Below are 16,745 nucleotides of genomic sequence, written 5' to 3'. Positions count from 1 at the left end.
GACAACATAACAATCGGATATGTGTCTATACTGTATCTTGAGGGAGTGACAGTTTAGTGAGTCTAATTCACATCCGTCACCATACATAGTTGATGAAATTTTTTTTCTTGTGATGACAGCTCTTCAAGATTTATTCTCTTACCAACTTTCAGATATGCAACACAGTATTATTCACTATAGCCACCGTGCTGTACATTACATCCACGTGACTTATTTATTTTATAACTGCAGTTTGTAACTTTTGACTCTCTTCCTTCATTTCACACCCTCCCTTCATTTCAGACCCTCCCCCAACTCCCCGTCTCTGGCAACCACCAGTCTGTTCTTTGTATCTTTATTTTTTTTTTTAAAGATTCCACATAGAAGTGAGATTATACAGTATTTGCGGTGTTTGCCTTTCTTTGTCTGATTCAACCCACTTAGCATAATGCCCTCAAGGTCCCAAATGGCAAGATTTGCTTTTCTTAATGCCCGAGGAACATTCCACTGTACATACGTATGTACCACGTTTTCTTTACCCATTCATCCACTAGACATGTGTTTCCATGTCTTGGCTCTTCTAAACAATGCTGCGAGGAACATGGGGGTGCAGATTATCTGTCTGGGTTACTGTTTTCATTTTCTTTGAATAAACACCCAGAAATGGAATCGCTGGGTCATGTGGTAGTTCTGCTTTTAATTTTTTGAGGACCTGCGTCCTGTTCTCCGCAGCGGCTGCGCCAGTTTGCATTCCCACCCACAGTGCATGAGGGTTCTCTTCCCTCCACATCCTCGCCAGCACTTTGCATCTCTGTCTTTTTGATAATAGCCATTCTGACAGGTGTGAGATGATCTTCTTAGCTTTTTTGTTAACGAGTGTAAATATTCCAGAAGGGAAGACAAGCTTCAAACTCCTTCAGCTGACATCGAACCTTCTGTACTATCCAACAGAGAGCGGGCGGACACTCGATTCTAACGGGGAGAGGATGATGGCCAGCGCACGTGTATTCCGACAGGTAACCACTTATCTGAGAGCTTCGCCCCTGGGCTTGCACTTCTGCCAATCCACCCGAATTTAGCCAGCAGATCCTGCACACCAACCTTTGCGGACTTAATGAAGGTCCCCAGAAATGCTCAACAGGAGTTCCTTCGATTTCCTATGGCCCGATTCTCAGACAAATCCAACCAGCTACAAGAATGCATTTTTATTCCTTCCGGAAGCCCCCGAGGAAAGCATCAAGAGCTTGCTTCAGGCTTAGAGATTACCATTCTACCCGTCTTCGGTTTCCATGACAGGTGTCACACAAAGCCTTCTTCGGGAAGGAAATAAGCTTTGTCTCTGATATCATTTTACAAGAGAAAAGTCATAGTGTAAAAGATTTGCAGAGTCCGAAAAAGTATAAAGAGAAAAAAAATCACTCGTTATTCTAAAATCTAGAGGCTCTTCACTATTCTCAATATTTGAGCATATTTTCTTCCAGTCTTTTTTCTATGTAGGAATCAGGTTTTGATGTGACTTTTGGATTTGTTTTAGAATTGACACTCATTCTCATAAATCACTGTCAGCTGGAACTTTCCTGAAATTGTTGGGCTGTAATTCTGCTGCAGTGCAAGAACCAATCGGATCATCGGCTGGAATCAGAAGGAAGTCCTGTGATTCTAAATCACCCCCACCTTGGTATTTATAGTATGACTTGACAAACTTAAAACAAGTTAACAGTGATTTATACACATTGCAGTTCCCCCTGGGTTGATTAATGTCTCAGAAGGTGCTTTCCAATTTTCAAAAATAGAAAGAAATCTCTGTATTTGCAAGTGTTGCAGGCGACTGCAAATGAGAGCCATTTACCCCGCCTGTATTACCCTTTTCAGAAAGAGCACCGGCTGGGGAATGAACCGCTACCTTGTTCGACTGCACACACTGCTGGGTGGTATAGACGGCTCCCTCGGTGTGCGGTACAAGGTCGTAAGATGATGGCACAGCCGAGTTCTGCACTTGGCTGAACTTGTGTGGACATCTCCACTCTCACTGCTCAGCACACACACTGCTGTGCTGGCCGGAAATTAACTTCGAGCCCCGTCTGGCCAAACCCTTTAAAGGAAACAGCCTGCAATCTTCGACACAACAGGAATGGCCGGGACACAGACAAAAGGAAGGAAATTTACAGCCGCATGAGATGCAGGGTGAGGAGCCAAGATAGAGCTCTGTGTGTCATTTATCTGTAATTCACTAGGTTACAAGCCGCTCAGCATCAGTGTCCTCCAGCCAGTTGGACAAGGGACTCTGTTTCCCTCCTGTACACATGAAGCACCGATCAAGTCAAGAGCCCGAGTTTCCATCTTATGTTCTCGTGTAGAAAATAAGTGAGAGAATGAGAACAAATAAAGGAGACTCCCTGTCTCTGAAAATTTTACATTCCTGGGCTTGACAGCTCTGAGCCCGCTGGGCGAGGAATTGGTCATGTCTGGGCAAGTGTAACTTTGACCACGGTCAGGCTGCCCTCCAGGCAGGGGCTGGGCCCGGCAATGAGTCTAGCCATTGCTCTCGCTGCTTGCTGCCTGCCCTCAGTTAATCCTCCCCAAAATAACTCTGTGGGATAACCATTATCATCTCTCTTTTACTGGAGAAAAAAGGGAGCTCAGTGGAAGTTGAGATGATAATTATAAATTTCAGGATTTGAAAAAAAGTCTTGGGCTATCTCTCCAAAGAACATCAAAGGTGTCAGAAGACGCATTTTGGTTTTTCAACCCTCCCAGGGTCTTTCACAAGGAAATGCTAACTCTGTCCTTGAATCCATTCATAACGTTTATCTGAGAGGGAGAAAACACCTCCCACTGTTTCTAATTTTTCTCGAGATAAAATTATTCCTTTATAAATAATACCCATTCTCTCTAACATAAAATACAAAAGGCCCACCCTTTCAAACCTTCTTTTCTCCCTGTTTAAACTGCAAAAAGAGAGGCAACCAGTGACTTTTCTGAGCTAAGGAAAACAGCTCCATTTGCTAGAAATTAAGAGTAGATGGGGAGAAACTGCTTTTCACGGGAGGAAGGGGCCCAGTCCCGCAGGCAGGCAGAGCTGTCTGGCGGGCCGAGCAGACGGCGGCAGCGGCAAGGGAAGGCGACCGCAGCGCTAACACACAGCCCCCTCCACTGGAGAGCGGCCTGACTGTGCCAACTCCTATCTTCCCAGAGAAATGGAGAAGCAAGGCAGCTTCTAGCTTCCTGGCCACCTGGATGTTCCCTTGCTCAAATCCATCAAGGTCCCGCTCAGGTCCACTTCTGCTGGGAGTTCTGCTGGGATTCGGCAGCACCTCTCCTGCCTGCCCTTGCAGAAGAACACATCTTGCTTTCAGCGGTCTGCACCCCACAGTCCCACCCTGGGGCCTGGCCCCGCAAAGTGCCTATCTCCAGGGACTGGCGTGGCTACGCTCTGGGTCCCGCGGGCTGCGCGCGGCATTTGTACCCGACAGCGCCCACTGTCGGCGGGGGCACGTAGTGCATCTTCAGTAGGTCCCGTTCAACCTCACATTCCTAGACCAAAAAAACCGACATCCGCAGCTCCTTCATTTGGCATCCTCCGTTTTATGAAATACGCTTTAAAGTCATCATCTCACAGAATTTTCGAACGGCCTCAATGGCTTTGATCTTTGAAAATATATTTTTTCATGGCTGAAATGTTAAAGCACTGAGGTTAGCAAAGAGGGGATCTATGTAATTGAAATTTATTATATGTATATAATAGAGATGAGGGGAGGAAAGCAGGTATAGGAGATTTTACTGCGTGGCGGGCTGGGAGCTGGTCACTTTCACAAACAAGAGCTCTTGTAATTCTCAACTGATCCTGCGAGACGGGTACTCCCACCCCATTTTACAGATAAAAAATCTGAGGCCCAAAGAACCCCGGCAACTTGGGTTGGGCCATACAGACCTTGAAATTTAGTGGAAGTCAAAGAACGAGGAAACTGCCATAAACAGAAGCTGTCACTTACTGATAGTAACCTGGAATTCAGTTCACAGATATTAACCTGAATCCCTGGACACACCAGCTGCTCTGTGTGATGACCCCTCACCGTCCCACACAACCAACGGCTTCTTCCTCGTTTCCTCCTTGCCTAGGGAGCTCATACTCGTCATCTGCTCTTTCAATCTACCCAATCCAGTCTACTCCCATTCTTACGTGGGGGACTGGCTCAACAGCGTTGTATCCAAGGGATTTAGTGAAGACCAAGTATCCCAGCACATCCCCGAAGTAGACAGATTTCATTGTAACATCATAAAACACGTTCCTCAGAGCCTTTCTCCAACTCGCGCAGACACACCAAGTCAAAACCTGCTTCAAATTATTACACCTACTCTGTAGGGAACAACCACAGAAAATAATTAGGGGTAAACACCTTTTAATATCAGATGCATGAAATCTCCCACGCGTCTACCTTAAGCGCCTCGACACATTTGCTGGGAATGGGTCCTGGAAGAAAGGGGATTCTCGCAGGCCGCAGTCCTGAAAGGTGCACAGCCCAACATAATTGGGCTCCGCCACCATGAAGACAAACCTCCAAGGTACACATCACTGAGACTTGAACCCATAAGAACACTGCTTCAGGTTTTTGACTGAGGAAGCCAGCCAGTGAAAGGAGCAGCTGGGTAGGAGATTTTGGAGTGTGGGGACCTCTCCCCCGATTTTGGAGCTCACCTGTTGGGTTTGCAGGGACATCCAGGATGGTCTTCAACAGCTTCATGTCTTTGATGTTGTGAATGTAAATGGCCTCCTCCAGGCACACCAGCAGCCTCTGCAATCACACAGACTCATCAGTCCACGGGGCCAGCTCCTCCGAAAGGGACCGACCGAACCACTCATCTTTCAAGTGAGCCCTGACTTGCTTCTAAGCCTAAAGGAGGAAGGATTTTGACGATCGAGTTGAAGATTACGTTTAGGTATGCACACGTGCGCACGCACACACACGTTATCCACCTGAACAGAAGCAGATAATATGAGATCTTAAAAATTTTCATTTAGAAATTGACTTTTTTGGGGGTGGCTCAGTTGGGTTAAGCGTCTGCCTTCGGCTCAGGTCATGATCCTGGGGCCTGGGATTGAGTCCAGCGTATGCTCCCTGCTCAGTGGGGAGTCTGCTTCTTCCTCTTCCTCTGCCCCTCCCCCCCTCGCGTGCGCTCTCTCTCTTCCAAATGAACAAATCAAATCTTTAAAAAAAGAAAGGACATTGAGATTTTGTGTGTGTGTATGCGGTACTTTCTCCTCTCTAGAACAGGGATTCCTGAACACCTCCTGATCAGACTCCCTTTGCCATTTAGGACATTTTTGGGTGACCGTTCTGGTTCCTATTCCCATCGGACAGGCTCCCTTTCAGTGTTCATAAGGCAGGCTCCCTCCCGCACAGACGTGGGTTTCTGTGCTCCCTCCGAATCACCAATCTTACGTTCTACTCCCTCCGAAGCATTGCCAGCTTTCCCTTCGTTCCACTCCACTCTCCTCCAGACCCACTTCTGTGTCTCTCTCCAGCCCCGGCAAAGGGAACGGGGAAGCCCTTCCGGCTTCATGTGCACACCAGGTCCCAGGGCGCCCCCCTATGATCTTCCTAGTGACCCCCCCACCCCACCTCAGGCTCAGCTCCTTTCCCTCTGCAGTGCAGGGAGGCCCTTCTCTTTCTTTTCAAACGAGGCTCGCCAGGTGCAGAGCTTCCTCCCAGTGGCCATGCTCTCTACCAAGTGGAAGCAGCCCACGGGGTTGACGTTGGGCGTGTACAGGAACGGAATGCATAGCTCAGTACTAGTGCGGATGTTGGGTGCCGGTGAGCGGCTGGTCGGGTGGCACTTCCCTCACTCCGAGCACTGCCCACACCCCCTGCACAAGCCTGACTTGGCTTCCTCTAAGCTAGTGGTTCTCAGGCTTTGATGAGCCAGCCGAGCACCTAAGGGGCAAGGCCTGGCCTCTCCCTGGAAATTCTGGTTTGGGAGGTTTGAAACAAGTATCCCGGTCATTCTGATGCACGCCTGAGTTTGAGAGCCTCTGTTTTCAGGCCAGATCCTTTTATCCCAAAGGACAACACTTGGAAAGGAAGGCACCTAAAAATACTACCAAAAAACCTGGTAGACTCTCCTCCAGGGAACAGCCCTGCCCTGCTGTTTTCCCAGTATGACTTCTCTCAGCCCCGAAAAATGGAGACCATCACTTTTATCAAGCAGAAAAAGAAAATGCAGACACCTTCCTCGATTTTAATTAAGGCTCTGTGGTCTCAGGTCTGGGTGCCGAGGGGTAAAAAAAAAAATTCTAATAGGGTTCAAAATTGATGGTAAACGTTAGCATTTCTCCGTGAAACATGTTCCCTGATTTATCTGATCGCTTTGCTTTTTGCCAGCACTTTCTATGGTTTGGACTACAGTACTCTATGCTTACGTTCTTAGGTTTCTGATAGCCTCCTGCGTCCCCACACCCAATCCCCAGGACACTGGGTCCTCGACATATGCCCCTTGTAGGAACAGCCTCTACACCCAGCTCGTCCCACCTGTCTGCCTCTGTCCCACTAGCTGTCACAGCACCAGCTGTTGTGTGGCCCAGTCGGTGAATTTCAGGTCACCCCTGCCGGCCACGGACAAGAATTAAATGGGAGGGAAACAGAGAGATAACAGCGAGGGGGAGAGAGGAGGTACCACGTCTCAAGTTCACATGCAAGCAGGCCTCCAGGACCAGCGTGACCCTGGAAACTGCTCGTTAGCGACCAGTTTTCCAATTCCTAGCAGAACCCTGGGTGGGCCTCCAACTCCGCTCGGTCCCGGTCACCTTGGCTATCATCAACTGTTTTATTTAGGATTTAGAAGTAATAACTCCTATTGATGATTAAAAAAATATTGGTAGCACCTGCCCTCAAGCACCACAGACTAAGATGTAGCTCCAGAGGCTTCGATCCAGTGAACATCCCCCTGAAGAACCAGGGACCCTCGGAGCAGATGGTCGGAGCACTGGCAAAGTTTACATATGGAAATACATCGGGTGTGGCGTCTTTATTCCGCAAGATGCATTTCCTCAATTAAGGATAAGGGGCAAAACATTAACTGAGAGTGAAAAATACCATAATTACTAACTATGCTTCCTTTCTATGTATTTAGAAGAAAATAGGGATGTTCTCTTCTCATAACTCCCTACGCAAATCTTTGATGGTTTCCTGTTGTTTTTAAAAAAGGAACCGCACTGCCCCAAGACCCCATGAACCCCACAGCAGGCAGGGCGCGCGGTTCTCACTCCCGTTCATTTCCTGCAGGGGGCGGCAGAGCCCGGGCATCAAGGGACCATGGCCTGGCGGGAGGGCTGCAGCAGGTGCCCAACCCCAAAGCTGCCGAGGCTGAGCCTGGCCGTTCTAAGAAAAGCAAACCCCAAACACGTTCCAGACCTGTTTCAAATCATCTTTTAGGAGAAGAAATGCTAAGGAGGAGAGAGGTGTCTGAGCGGGTTCCAATGAACTTGGCCGTTGACAGGTGAGTAGCGCTAGGGGCACTAATGTTCTCAAGAAGCTGGGGGAGGAGAACCTCAAAAGTCATGGATGTTATATTGAGGACAGGGTGGCATCAAAAGGCCAGCCGACTCAGACCCTTGAGTAATCATTGTCCCACTAGGTAATGAAAATGTCAGCAAGTAAGAGAGAAATGAGAGAAGTAAATTCTATAGATACTATTTGAGGGTTCTGATCTTTATAGAACTTTGGCCTAAACAATCTTTTTCTTCAAAAGATTTTTAAAGATTTATTTATTTGAGAGTGAGAGAGAGAGCGCACACACGAGCAGGGGAGGGGCAGACGGAGAGGAAGAGGGAGAAGCAGACTCCCCACTGAGCTGGGAGTCTGACAAGGGGCTGGATCCCAGGACCCTGAGATCATGACTTAAGTGGAAAAGTCAGACACTTAACCAACTGAGCCATCCGGGCGCCCCTGGCTAAAACAATCTTAAAAAGACAACCAGGTACCAAAAGCAGGATTTAATTTTCATATACTGGCTATCACTGTACACAACGACGAAAGGTTTTGCAATGAAATTTAATGTGCTACCAACAGATTTCAGAGAGAGCCCTTGAGCCAAGAATTGGGCTTAAAAACCTTCAAGTCAAAAACTCTCAAATGCCTTTCCCTCCCTGGCCAAGAGCCTGGGCTTATTTCCTTCTTTACTCCCGCTCCTTACTTAAATACCGCCACATCCTACTTCTCGGGCTCTTTTCTACCCCACCGCTTTATATAGACACGAGTGGGTATCCAGTCAAAGTAGTCGACCAACTCAAAGAAATAGTCTCTTCCTCCTCATAAACTGAAGGAGCACTCTGTCTCATTCGTTAATAAAAAAAAAAAAGATTAGCATTTAATAGTTTACGTAAGAAGACAGAAAAAAACGTTGTCCTGGATGAATGCAACGACCGCCGCCGTCCAGGGAATATTTAATTGAATAGAAAGATCTGCACGGTCACATACAGAATCTGTTTGCTTATTTATTTAACAGGCAGTTGGGAAACAGATACGCATTGAGTGCTTCTGTCCCCCAGGCACTATCAGGCCTATAGTAGTGAACACAACAGATAGAGTGCCTACTCTTATAGGATTTCAAATCTAATGATTTAATGGAAACTCTACTAATACCCCCAAATATTTATTTAAGGAGAATTTCTATTTTGAAAAAGAATGTAATATATGTTTGAGATAAGAATAATCCTTCCTGGGGCGCCTGGGTGGCTTGGTTGGTTAAGCGTCTGCCTTTGGCTCAGGTCATGATCTCAGGACCCTGGGATCGAGTCCCACATCAGGCTCCCTGCCCCACAGGCAGTCTGCTTCTTCCTCTCCCTCTCCCCCTGCTTGTGCTCTCTCTCTCTCTGGCAAAAAAAAAAAAAACAAAAAACAAAAAAAAAAACCTAAAAACCAACCAACCAAACCACTACAAGTAAGATCTGTAAGGGTGAGCGGGGAGAAAGAAAGTGGGAGCACGAGCCTGGGCACCTGGATCGCTGGGAAAGCCCAAGGACAGAGCAAGAGAAGGGGCAGTTTTACAACTGCCTTCAGAGCTAGCCCGGGGCGGGGGGCACGCTCATCCTCGGGCTCCATTCTGAGAGGCATTACTGCCCGTCTGCGGTGAATGCCACCGTCCGGGGCCCACACCAGAGAGAGATGTTCCTCTGCGTGCAGTGCCCACGACGTAGCTCATGGGACAGTGTCCGAGCCAGATGTCCACCCAGCCTGCATCCAGCAGAAGAGGGTTCACTCCACCAGGGGCCCGTGTTCAAGAAGGGACACGAGGCAAAAGGACCAGGGAGGACACATCACCATGTCCCCGTGATACTAGGCCTGAGTCTTCAAATCCCTTTTAGAATCGGATGCGTGGTTCAGAAACATTCATGTCTAAAGACAGTCCTCTTTTTCTTGGGTGCCCATAGAGCAGAAGCCTTGCGACCCGAGAGGTCACCCCCACACACCTGCCGGTTCAGCCTTATGGACAAGATGTTGCTGGAATAGCTGTAATTGCAGATCTCCGTGCCTTTCTTGAAGTGATAGACGTTCATCTGTCGCGGCTTCGTGTGACTGACCACCACCACCAGGCTGCTGGAGAAGAGGCGCTCCACGATGTAGACATCCGGGATCTCGTCTGGGAAGGAAAGCAGCCGAGGTAACACCGATTTCAGCCTCCCCTGCAGTTAGCCAATGGCCTCTAGGTCTTGCTGCCTGGGCGCCCTCCCTTAGCACCACTGGCAATGATTTTCTTCCCCTCACCGTGAAGCTATATCTGCTTCCCAAGGTCGCAGTTCCAGAGCCCTTTCCAACACCTAAAGAAAACGTTAGTGACCAGAACCCACAGTCAGGTCTTCCAGAGCTTCCCCGATGCCCTCTGTGAGGTAGAACCAGCCCTCGGGCACCACCGCTCGCTCTGTGAAACGTATTTGGGGGGCCTGGACAATCTCAATCTACCCTTTCTCCATGAGAGGTTTCATAGGAGTGTCTACTCCGAGAACCTCTGCTTTCAGAATTCTGGTCCCTGTTGCCGAGAGGTACTATGGGTACGGCCACGAGTGGGGGGGCAGTAACCTAGTTAAGTCTGTAACCCCTCCTCATTTTGTGCTCCCTGGCCCTCTCTGCAATCCCTTTCTTGTTGAAGACACTCTGGACATGAGTGTCATGACCAGGGAAGGACTTCCGTACTCAGGAAGAAGGTAGATAAGTAAGCCTCCTGAGTGCCCATTGGTAGACATCTCTGTTTTTCTGAGAACATCTTGTATGCATGCCTTCCTTGTGCATGGGCAGGTCCCACAGAGAATGACAGAAGACAGATACAGAGCGAAGTATTCCTGAAAATGGTACAATAAAAATAATATCTTACAAATATATTAGGGACCCAAGGTATTTGTTTACCAAACCACTTTCTTTCCAGGAAATCCAAAGATTGTGTATTCTTCACTATTAGGACGGCATAAATTATTACTTACCCTGAGAAAATAAGAGACATGTTTCTAAGCTGCATTTTTTGTGGTATTCACTAACGTATTTCAACATCTTCAATATGAACTATGCAAATGGGATCATATTGCTGTATTAAAACAAAGAAAATACTTCCATGACTGGACGAACGTTCGTGATCTTCTACAGGGCCAATATAATGGCAAAAACATCATAAGTGACCTTCTGGTTTGACAATGATAAAAACTGATAGCTGGGCATAAACGTATATGAAGAAGGGTCAACAATATGGTTTCAAACAAAGGATTTCTTAATATAAAAAGAAAATGTTACCTAAGATATTGCCAAATCTCAGGGCTTACTTGTGGTTTCTTTTTTTTGTAAACCAAGTGGAGGCAATGATTTATATTTAAACCTGAAAAATACTGACTCCTTCAGTTTGACAGTTAAGGGAGAAAAATGCAGACGGCTCAGGAGCACCACAGATTAAAGTCTAGAGGGAGGATTTGGTGTCCCTGAGATCGCACACACACACTTACTGCTTCCATGGACTTGGTCCAGTTGCTCCACAGAACTCAAAGAAAACAGCTTATAACCGGCTTTGGTTCCAATTGCTAGGGATCTGTGGAAGATAATGACAGCATGGGAATGACAAGAGGTACTGTACTCCAGACCCAGATCTGCCGAAGACAGACATGCCCTTTCCTCCCAGTCTCGTAGAGGACAGACAGACAACCGTCCTCAGGTATCGCGATATTTGAGAACTATCTAAACAGTCGTCAGGTGGGCAGGTACATTAAATGGGAAAAGGGCAGAGACAACTGCAGCTGTGAAATGGGTAAGAGATCTGAAACTCATCAAAAGAAATGTCAAACCTCCCCGCAACTATGCTTTCCCAACTGGACAGAAGTAGGAAAAATGGAATGCTTAAGAATATTCATCCTGGCCTTAACTCCCAACATGATTAGGGGTCTTCTGGTTGTTTGAGACGTACTTTACCCAGAGGTAAATTTTCTATTTCCTTTTTTTTTTTTTTTTTTTTTGCTTAAAAAATGAATACACTACCATAGTAGGCACAGTCATTAGTAGGTACAATTTAATGCATGCATCCTTCTATCGCTTTCCATGAAAACATCCAAGATACTTTACACCAGTAGCTCTCATCCCCAGATGTACACTAAGACTCTTTCTTTCCTCCTCTTTCTTTTTCTCTTTCTTTCTTCTTTTCTTTTTTCTCTCTTTCTTTCTTTCTTTCTTTCTTTCTTTCTTTCTTTCTTTCTTTCCCACCCCCCCCACCTTCTCTTCCTCTCTCTTTCTTTTTCTTTTTTTAGTTCAAGTACTCCCATGTGCAGCCAGGGTTGAGAAATCTGCTGGATACCATGATCTACAAAGTTAGTCTCACAACCAACAACACAACAAAAGCTCAACACTCATCTGGAACAATATGGGCTAAAAAAAAATTTTTTTGTTTTTTTATTTTTTCACTTTCAACCAATAGATAAAGACAGAGGGTAAAGCCAGGTTTCTTGGCTTTACGATGAGAGCAAAGGAGTCAATTTTGTCCAGCAGCTGGGATCCCCATCCCACTCTCTCCTGCTTTGCCCTCAACGCCTCAGTGATGAGCAAAACCTTACCGGGGGCACGCTCAGAATAAGCAGTCTGACCTTGAGCACTTCCACCCTGGGAAAGTGGGATGTCAGAGCTGACGTGGACCTTAAAATAGTCCGAAGTGGACCTCAAAATTAGCCCAGCTTCCTCATTTAAAACAAATATTTGAAAAGGTGAGATGTGTTCTTCACAGGGAAGCATAGACGAATATAAGCAGTTTCCTGGGGCAAGCCTGGATGGCCAAGGCTCTTGTTTCACTAGCCTAAAAATAAAAAAGAGGACGTCACCTGATTTTCCCTGGGATTGTTTTTTTTCTACCCAAACATTTGTTCTTCCCTGGGACACAGGGATTGGAGACTATGGTCACCTTTTAACCGGTGAGGGAGCTGCTTCTGTTTCTCAGCCCTCCAACCTGCGGGGGGCGAAAGTGCTGTGCTAGACATTTGCACAAGCGCAGCAGGGCGCCCAGAACCGGGGTCTGGCACCCAGAACTACAGCATTAGTGGTGACAAACAGCACCTGGAGGGCAAGTGGGCAGCATCTTAAAACTTCAAAACGCAGCTGTGGGCAAAAGGATGAAACTGGACTACCATCTGAGTCCCAGATACAAGTGTGAACTCAAAACGGACTAAAGACTTGCATGGAAGACCCGAAGCCATCAAACTCCTAGAAGAAAACACAGGCCGTAAGCTCCTTGAACTGGGTCTTAGAGACGTTTTTTGGATCTGACTCCAAAGGCAAGGGAAACAAAAGCAAAAATAAACAAGTAGGACTACATCAAACTAAAAAGCTTCTGCACAGCAAAGGAAACCTTCAACAAAATGCAAAAACAACCCACTGAATTGGAGAAAATATTCACAAGGGGTTAATAGCCAAAATACATAAATTCATATAACAACAACAAAAAACCCCCAACCTGATTAAAAAATGGAAGAGGATCTGAATTGACATTGTTTCAAAGGAGACATACAGAAGGTCAACAGGCACAGGAAAATATACTCGACATCACTAATCATCAGGGAAATGGAAATCAAACGACACTGAAATATCACCTTACACCTGTAAGAGTGGCTATTCGCGAAAAGATAAGAAATAACAAGTGTTGGCGAGGATGTGGAGGAAAGGCAGCCCTCATGCACTATTCATAGGAATGCAAACTGCTGCAGCCACTCTGGAAAACAGTAGGACGTTTCCTCAAAAAATTAAAAATATAACTACCCTATGATCCAGCAATTCCACTTCTGGGTATCTTTCTGAAGAAAATATGAAAATACTAATTCAAAGAGATATATGCACCCCTATGTTCATTGCCGCTTTACGACAGCCGAGATATGGAAACATCCTAAGTGTCCATCGATAGATGAATGGATAAAGATGTGGTGTGAATGCGCGTGTGCACATGTGCGCGCGCGCACACACACACACACACACACAACTTCTCAGCCACAAAAAAGAATGAAATCGTGCCATTTGCAGCACCACGGATGAGAGTATTATGCTAACTAAGTCAGTCAGAGAAAGACAAATACCACGTGATTTCACTTATATGTGGAATCTAACAAAAACAAAATGAACAGAAGAAAACAAAACCCAGACTCAGTTACAAGAATAGATTGGTGGCTGCCAGATGGGGGGGGGGGGTGTTGCAGGGGTACGAAATTAGTGAGATCAGGAAGTACAAACCTCCAGTTATAAAATAAATATATTATGGGGGCTAATGTACAGCATGGGAAGTAACAGTAGCTAATACTGCATTAATTTCGTAAGTTAACAGATGTTAAGTAGACTGGTTGTGGTGACCATTTCCCAGGATATACAAATGTTAATCACAATAGGTTGTACACCTGAAACTAATATAAGACTGTATGTCAATTATACCTCAGCTTTAAAAGCCTCCTTTTTATTCCTATGAGTCAAAAAAATGTTTTAAAATATACTCTGTAGCAATTACTGTTTTTAAACTTCCTTCCATGGACTTTTTCACATCAATATACACACATGTAGTAGCAAACTGAGGTTTCTAAAGCTTGCAGGTAAGCGGAAAAGTGTAACTAGGGTCTTGTGATATTAACCAAAAGATTTCTGGCAATTTAAAATAATTTTCAAAACATAAACCCTGCTCCTAGAACAGAAGGATTTTATACATGAGAAAATGACAGTGTGATCACCATTATATTTCAAATGATTGATCAATGGCCACAGAAGATGCTGAATCAAGGAATTGAAATGACAACCTTGTTTTATTCATAAGGCCTTCCTGCAGGAAAAAAAATTCTCACCACCTCTCACAGGAATAGGGCTTGGGACAAATACAGACTGCCAGTCAAATGAAAAAATGTACCCGAAGTGTCTAGCACAGTGCCAAACATAAAGTATGATTGAAGAAGGTTAGTTGGAACACTGGATGCCAGACTCAGCCTGCACTTATAGAAAAAGACACACTGATATTCCTAAATGCATTCGTAAGGGGCTTGACTTATTTTAAAACCCAATGTCATACCCTCTGTGGCTCAAAGCAACTGACTGTGACAAAAACTTTTATTTATAGGCAAGACAGAGCTGTCCAGCAGAGCCTTCATCCAAGAAAACAGAACTGACAGTAGAGACAAGGAAATTAACTTTCCAAGCACCCAACAGCTTCGAAAATAACATTCTTACCCAAGTGCTATAGAAAGTTGGGACTCAGCTAGAGTAAAAATCAACATCACTTACAAAAAGTCTAATAAACAATGTTACAAAGCGGAATTTAGAACATTTACTTCCAGTAAGCAAACTGACTCCCCTCCTCGTCTTGTGTTCAGTTGGGAAGGAAAACATTCTGGCATTCATTTCAACAGCCATCCTCTCTTGCAAAATGCTACTTACAAAATGTCAGAATTTTATCTCCACCATCATTTCTGTAAACTGCGGGTCTCAACCCATCAGCTGACCTTAAAAACAGTTCAGTGAGTTACAAACACCTTTAAAAGAAGGGATCACACACAGTAGGGGTAAACACTATGTAATGAATCACTTTTCAGAGATATTCTATGTATGTGGGTATTATGGGGTGTTGTAATATGTATTTCTTATTGTCGATTGTGGTTAAAAAAAAAAAAAAGCTTGAAAGTCACTCATCTAACCAAGCTGTCCAGCTACCCGATTACCCGATTACACATAGTTTTTTTTCGAACAAAGGCATATTGTTTGGCATAGGGTGTTTTTAAACAGAAATACAAAGGGAATGAAAGCCGGAGTTACTTATGGTACAGCATGGCCTTAATTACACCACTGAATGTTCAATATTAGCTCAGCCCCGTCACAGGCAGCCAAAGCACAAGCCTGAGGAACACAACACAAGCTGGTACAGCAGGAAGTGGGAAACTGGAAAGCGGTCATCCCTGCTTGATGCTCTGGGTGCACATTCCAAAGAGATTATTCCATATGGTCCCCAGGACTGGCGTCTAACAACTCCATGAAAAGAGGGAAGGAAACAGGCGTTTGCTTCGAAGGGACTGAATCCTCGAGATGTCTGAAAAACAGTTCAGCAGCTCACTCTGGCCAAAGTCCAAATGTGCACATCGAAGTGAAACATTAAAAATCCACTCAAAAAGCAACTGGAACTTGTGCTTCTCAGAGAAGGCAGCCTGGGCCCGGGAAAGGGCCCTTGGACTCTGAGAAGCAGAAGCTGCCTCGCCGAGGGGGTCTTTGCGAAAGCGGTGAGAGGGGTGGAAAGGTTTCTGACACCCCAGCCGGCAGGCGAGATGCCCTGAGCTGGGCTGGGACGGGGGCTGGCCTGGCCACAGGGATAGGCTGCCTCTTTGTCCCAGGCCCTGCCCAGATGCCACGTTGAGATGCTCAAGGACAAATGGGAAAGTTTTTCCTGTATTCCCATCTTCCTGGGCCCCAACAACCTCGCCTTGGGTCAACTCGCAACTTCCCCCTCCCCACCCATCTCCTTTGTTTTGGCTTCTCCTCCTCCTTCCCCAGACCCCCACTCCAGTCGCTAACCTCTGCCCCCACCGGATTCCGTAGCCTTATCCCGCCCCACTCCGCCCGCGAACTCCCTCCCTTCTTGCTCGGCCGGCCGCTCCTGGCCCTCGGCCCGCAGCCGGGGTGGGGGCGCTCGAACCCCCGCCCGGGGAGGAAGAGCCCCCCCTCCAGACCAAGCCTGTTCGGGGCCGCCCCGGCCGGGCCGCCGACGCCCTCTTGGGGCGTAGGCCCGCGCCTCTCCGGCTACAAGTTGCCGACGGGACAAGACCCCTGCTCGCGACTCTCCCCTCCCCCAGCTCCTGGCAGGGTAGGAGCCGCGGCTTACGTGCAGTCCTGGTTGAAAGAGAAGCAGCTGAGCGCCGCCTCGACCCCGCCCGGGGGGCCGTCCGCCGCCTCGGCCTCCATCGGGGACTCGACCCGGGGAAGCCGCAGCTCCGAGCCGGCGACAGCCACCTCAGCAGCCCGCTGGCGCCGGCTCCGCGGGCCGGGTCGCCGGCCCCCCTCCGCTCCTGGCCCCGCCCCGTCCCGCTTCGCTCCGCCCCGTCCCTGCTTTACTCCGCCCCCCAGCCGCGGCCCAGACCCTCCTGCGGGTCCTGGCCAAACCTAAGCAGCTGAGGGGGCGGGGGCCCCACCCCTGGCCGCCATTGGCTACGAGTTCACGCCCACGGCGTCCTCTTGGCCAATTGACGACAGCTGCGGGAGGAACCGCCCCGGTGGCGACCCGCCCCTAGCTCAGTGAGACGG

General features: G+C 47.2%; 2 protein-coding genes across 5 annotated transcripts in view; one reads left to right on the top strand and one right to left on the bottom strand.

Annotated features, from left to right (window-relative positions):
- The window catches only part of ARSG (arylsulfatase G), a 126,708-nt gene extending 116,137 nt beyond the window's left edge, over window positions 1-10,571 (top strand). For both annotated transcript variants that reach the window (XM_057317699.1, XM_057317700.1), the window contains 2 exons: window positions 7,260-7,473; window positions 9,407-10,571. In XM_057317699.1, coding sequence (XP_057173682.1) covers window positions 7,260-7,473; window positions 9,407-9,485 — 293 coding nt within the window. In that variant the 3' untranslated portion in view covers window positions 9,486-10,571. The remainder of the gene's footprint in view (window positions 1-7,259; window positions 7,474-9,406) is intronic.
- WIPI1 (WD repeat domain, phosphoinositide interacting 1) overlaps window positions 1-16,510 on the bottom strand; it is a 31,092-nt gene extending 14,582 nt beyond the window's left edge. For all 3 annotated transcript variants that reach the window (XM_044389114.3, XM_026512395.4, XM_044389115.3), the window contains exons 1-4: window positions 16,327-16,510; window positions 10,961-11,043; window positions 9,446-9,615; window positions 4,676-4,772 (exon numbers count right to left, since the gene is read on the bottom strand). In XM_044389114.3, the coding sequence (XP_044245049.1) occupies window positions 4,676-4,772; window positions 9,446-9,615; window positions 10,961-11,043; window positions 16,327-16,406 (430 nt within the window). In that variant the 5' untranslated portion in view covers window positions 16,407-16,510. The remainder of the gene's footprint in view (window positions 1-4,675; window positions 4,773-9,445; window positions 9,616-10,960; window positions 11,044-16,326) is intronic.
- Window positions 16,511-16,745: the final 235 nt, after the last annotated feature.

The sequence above is a fragment of the Ursus arctos genome, unplaced genomic scaffold (assembly GCF_023065955.2).
Source record: "Ursus arctos isolate Adak ecotype North America unplaced genomic scaffold, UrsArc2.0 scaffold_24, whole genome shotgun sequence".
Taxonomy (NCBI): Eukaryota; Metazoa; Chordata; class Mammalia; order Carnivora; family Ursidae; genus Ursus; species Ursus arctos.
Note: the sequence above shows the minus strand (reverse complement) of the source record. Positions and strands in the feature narration are given on the sequence as shown.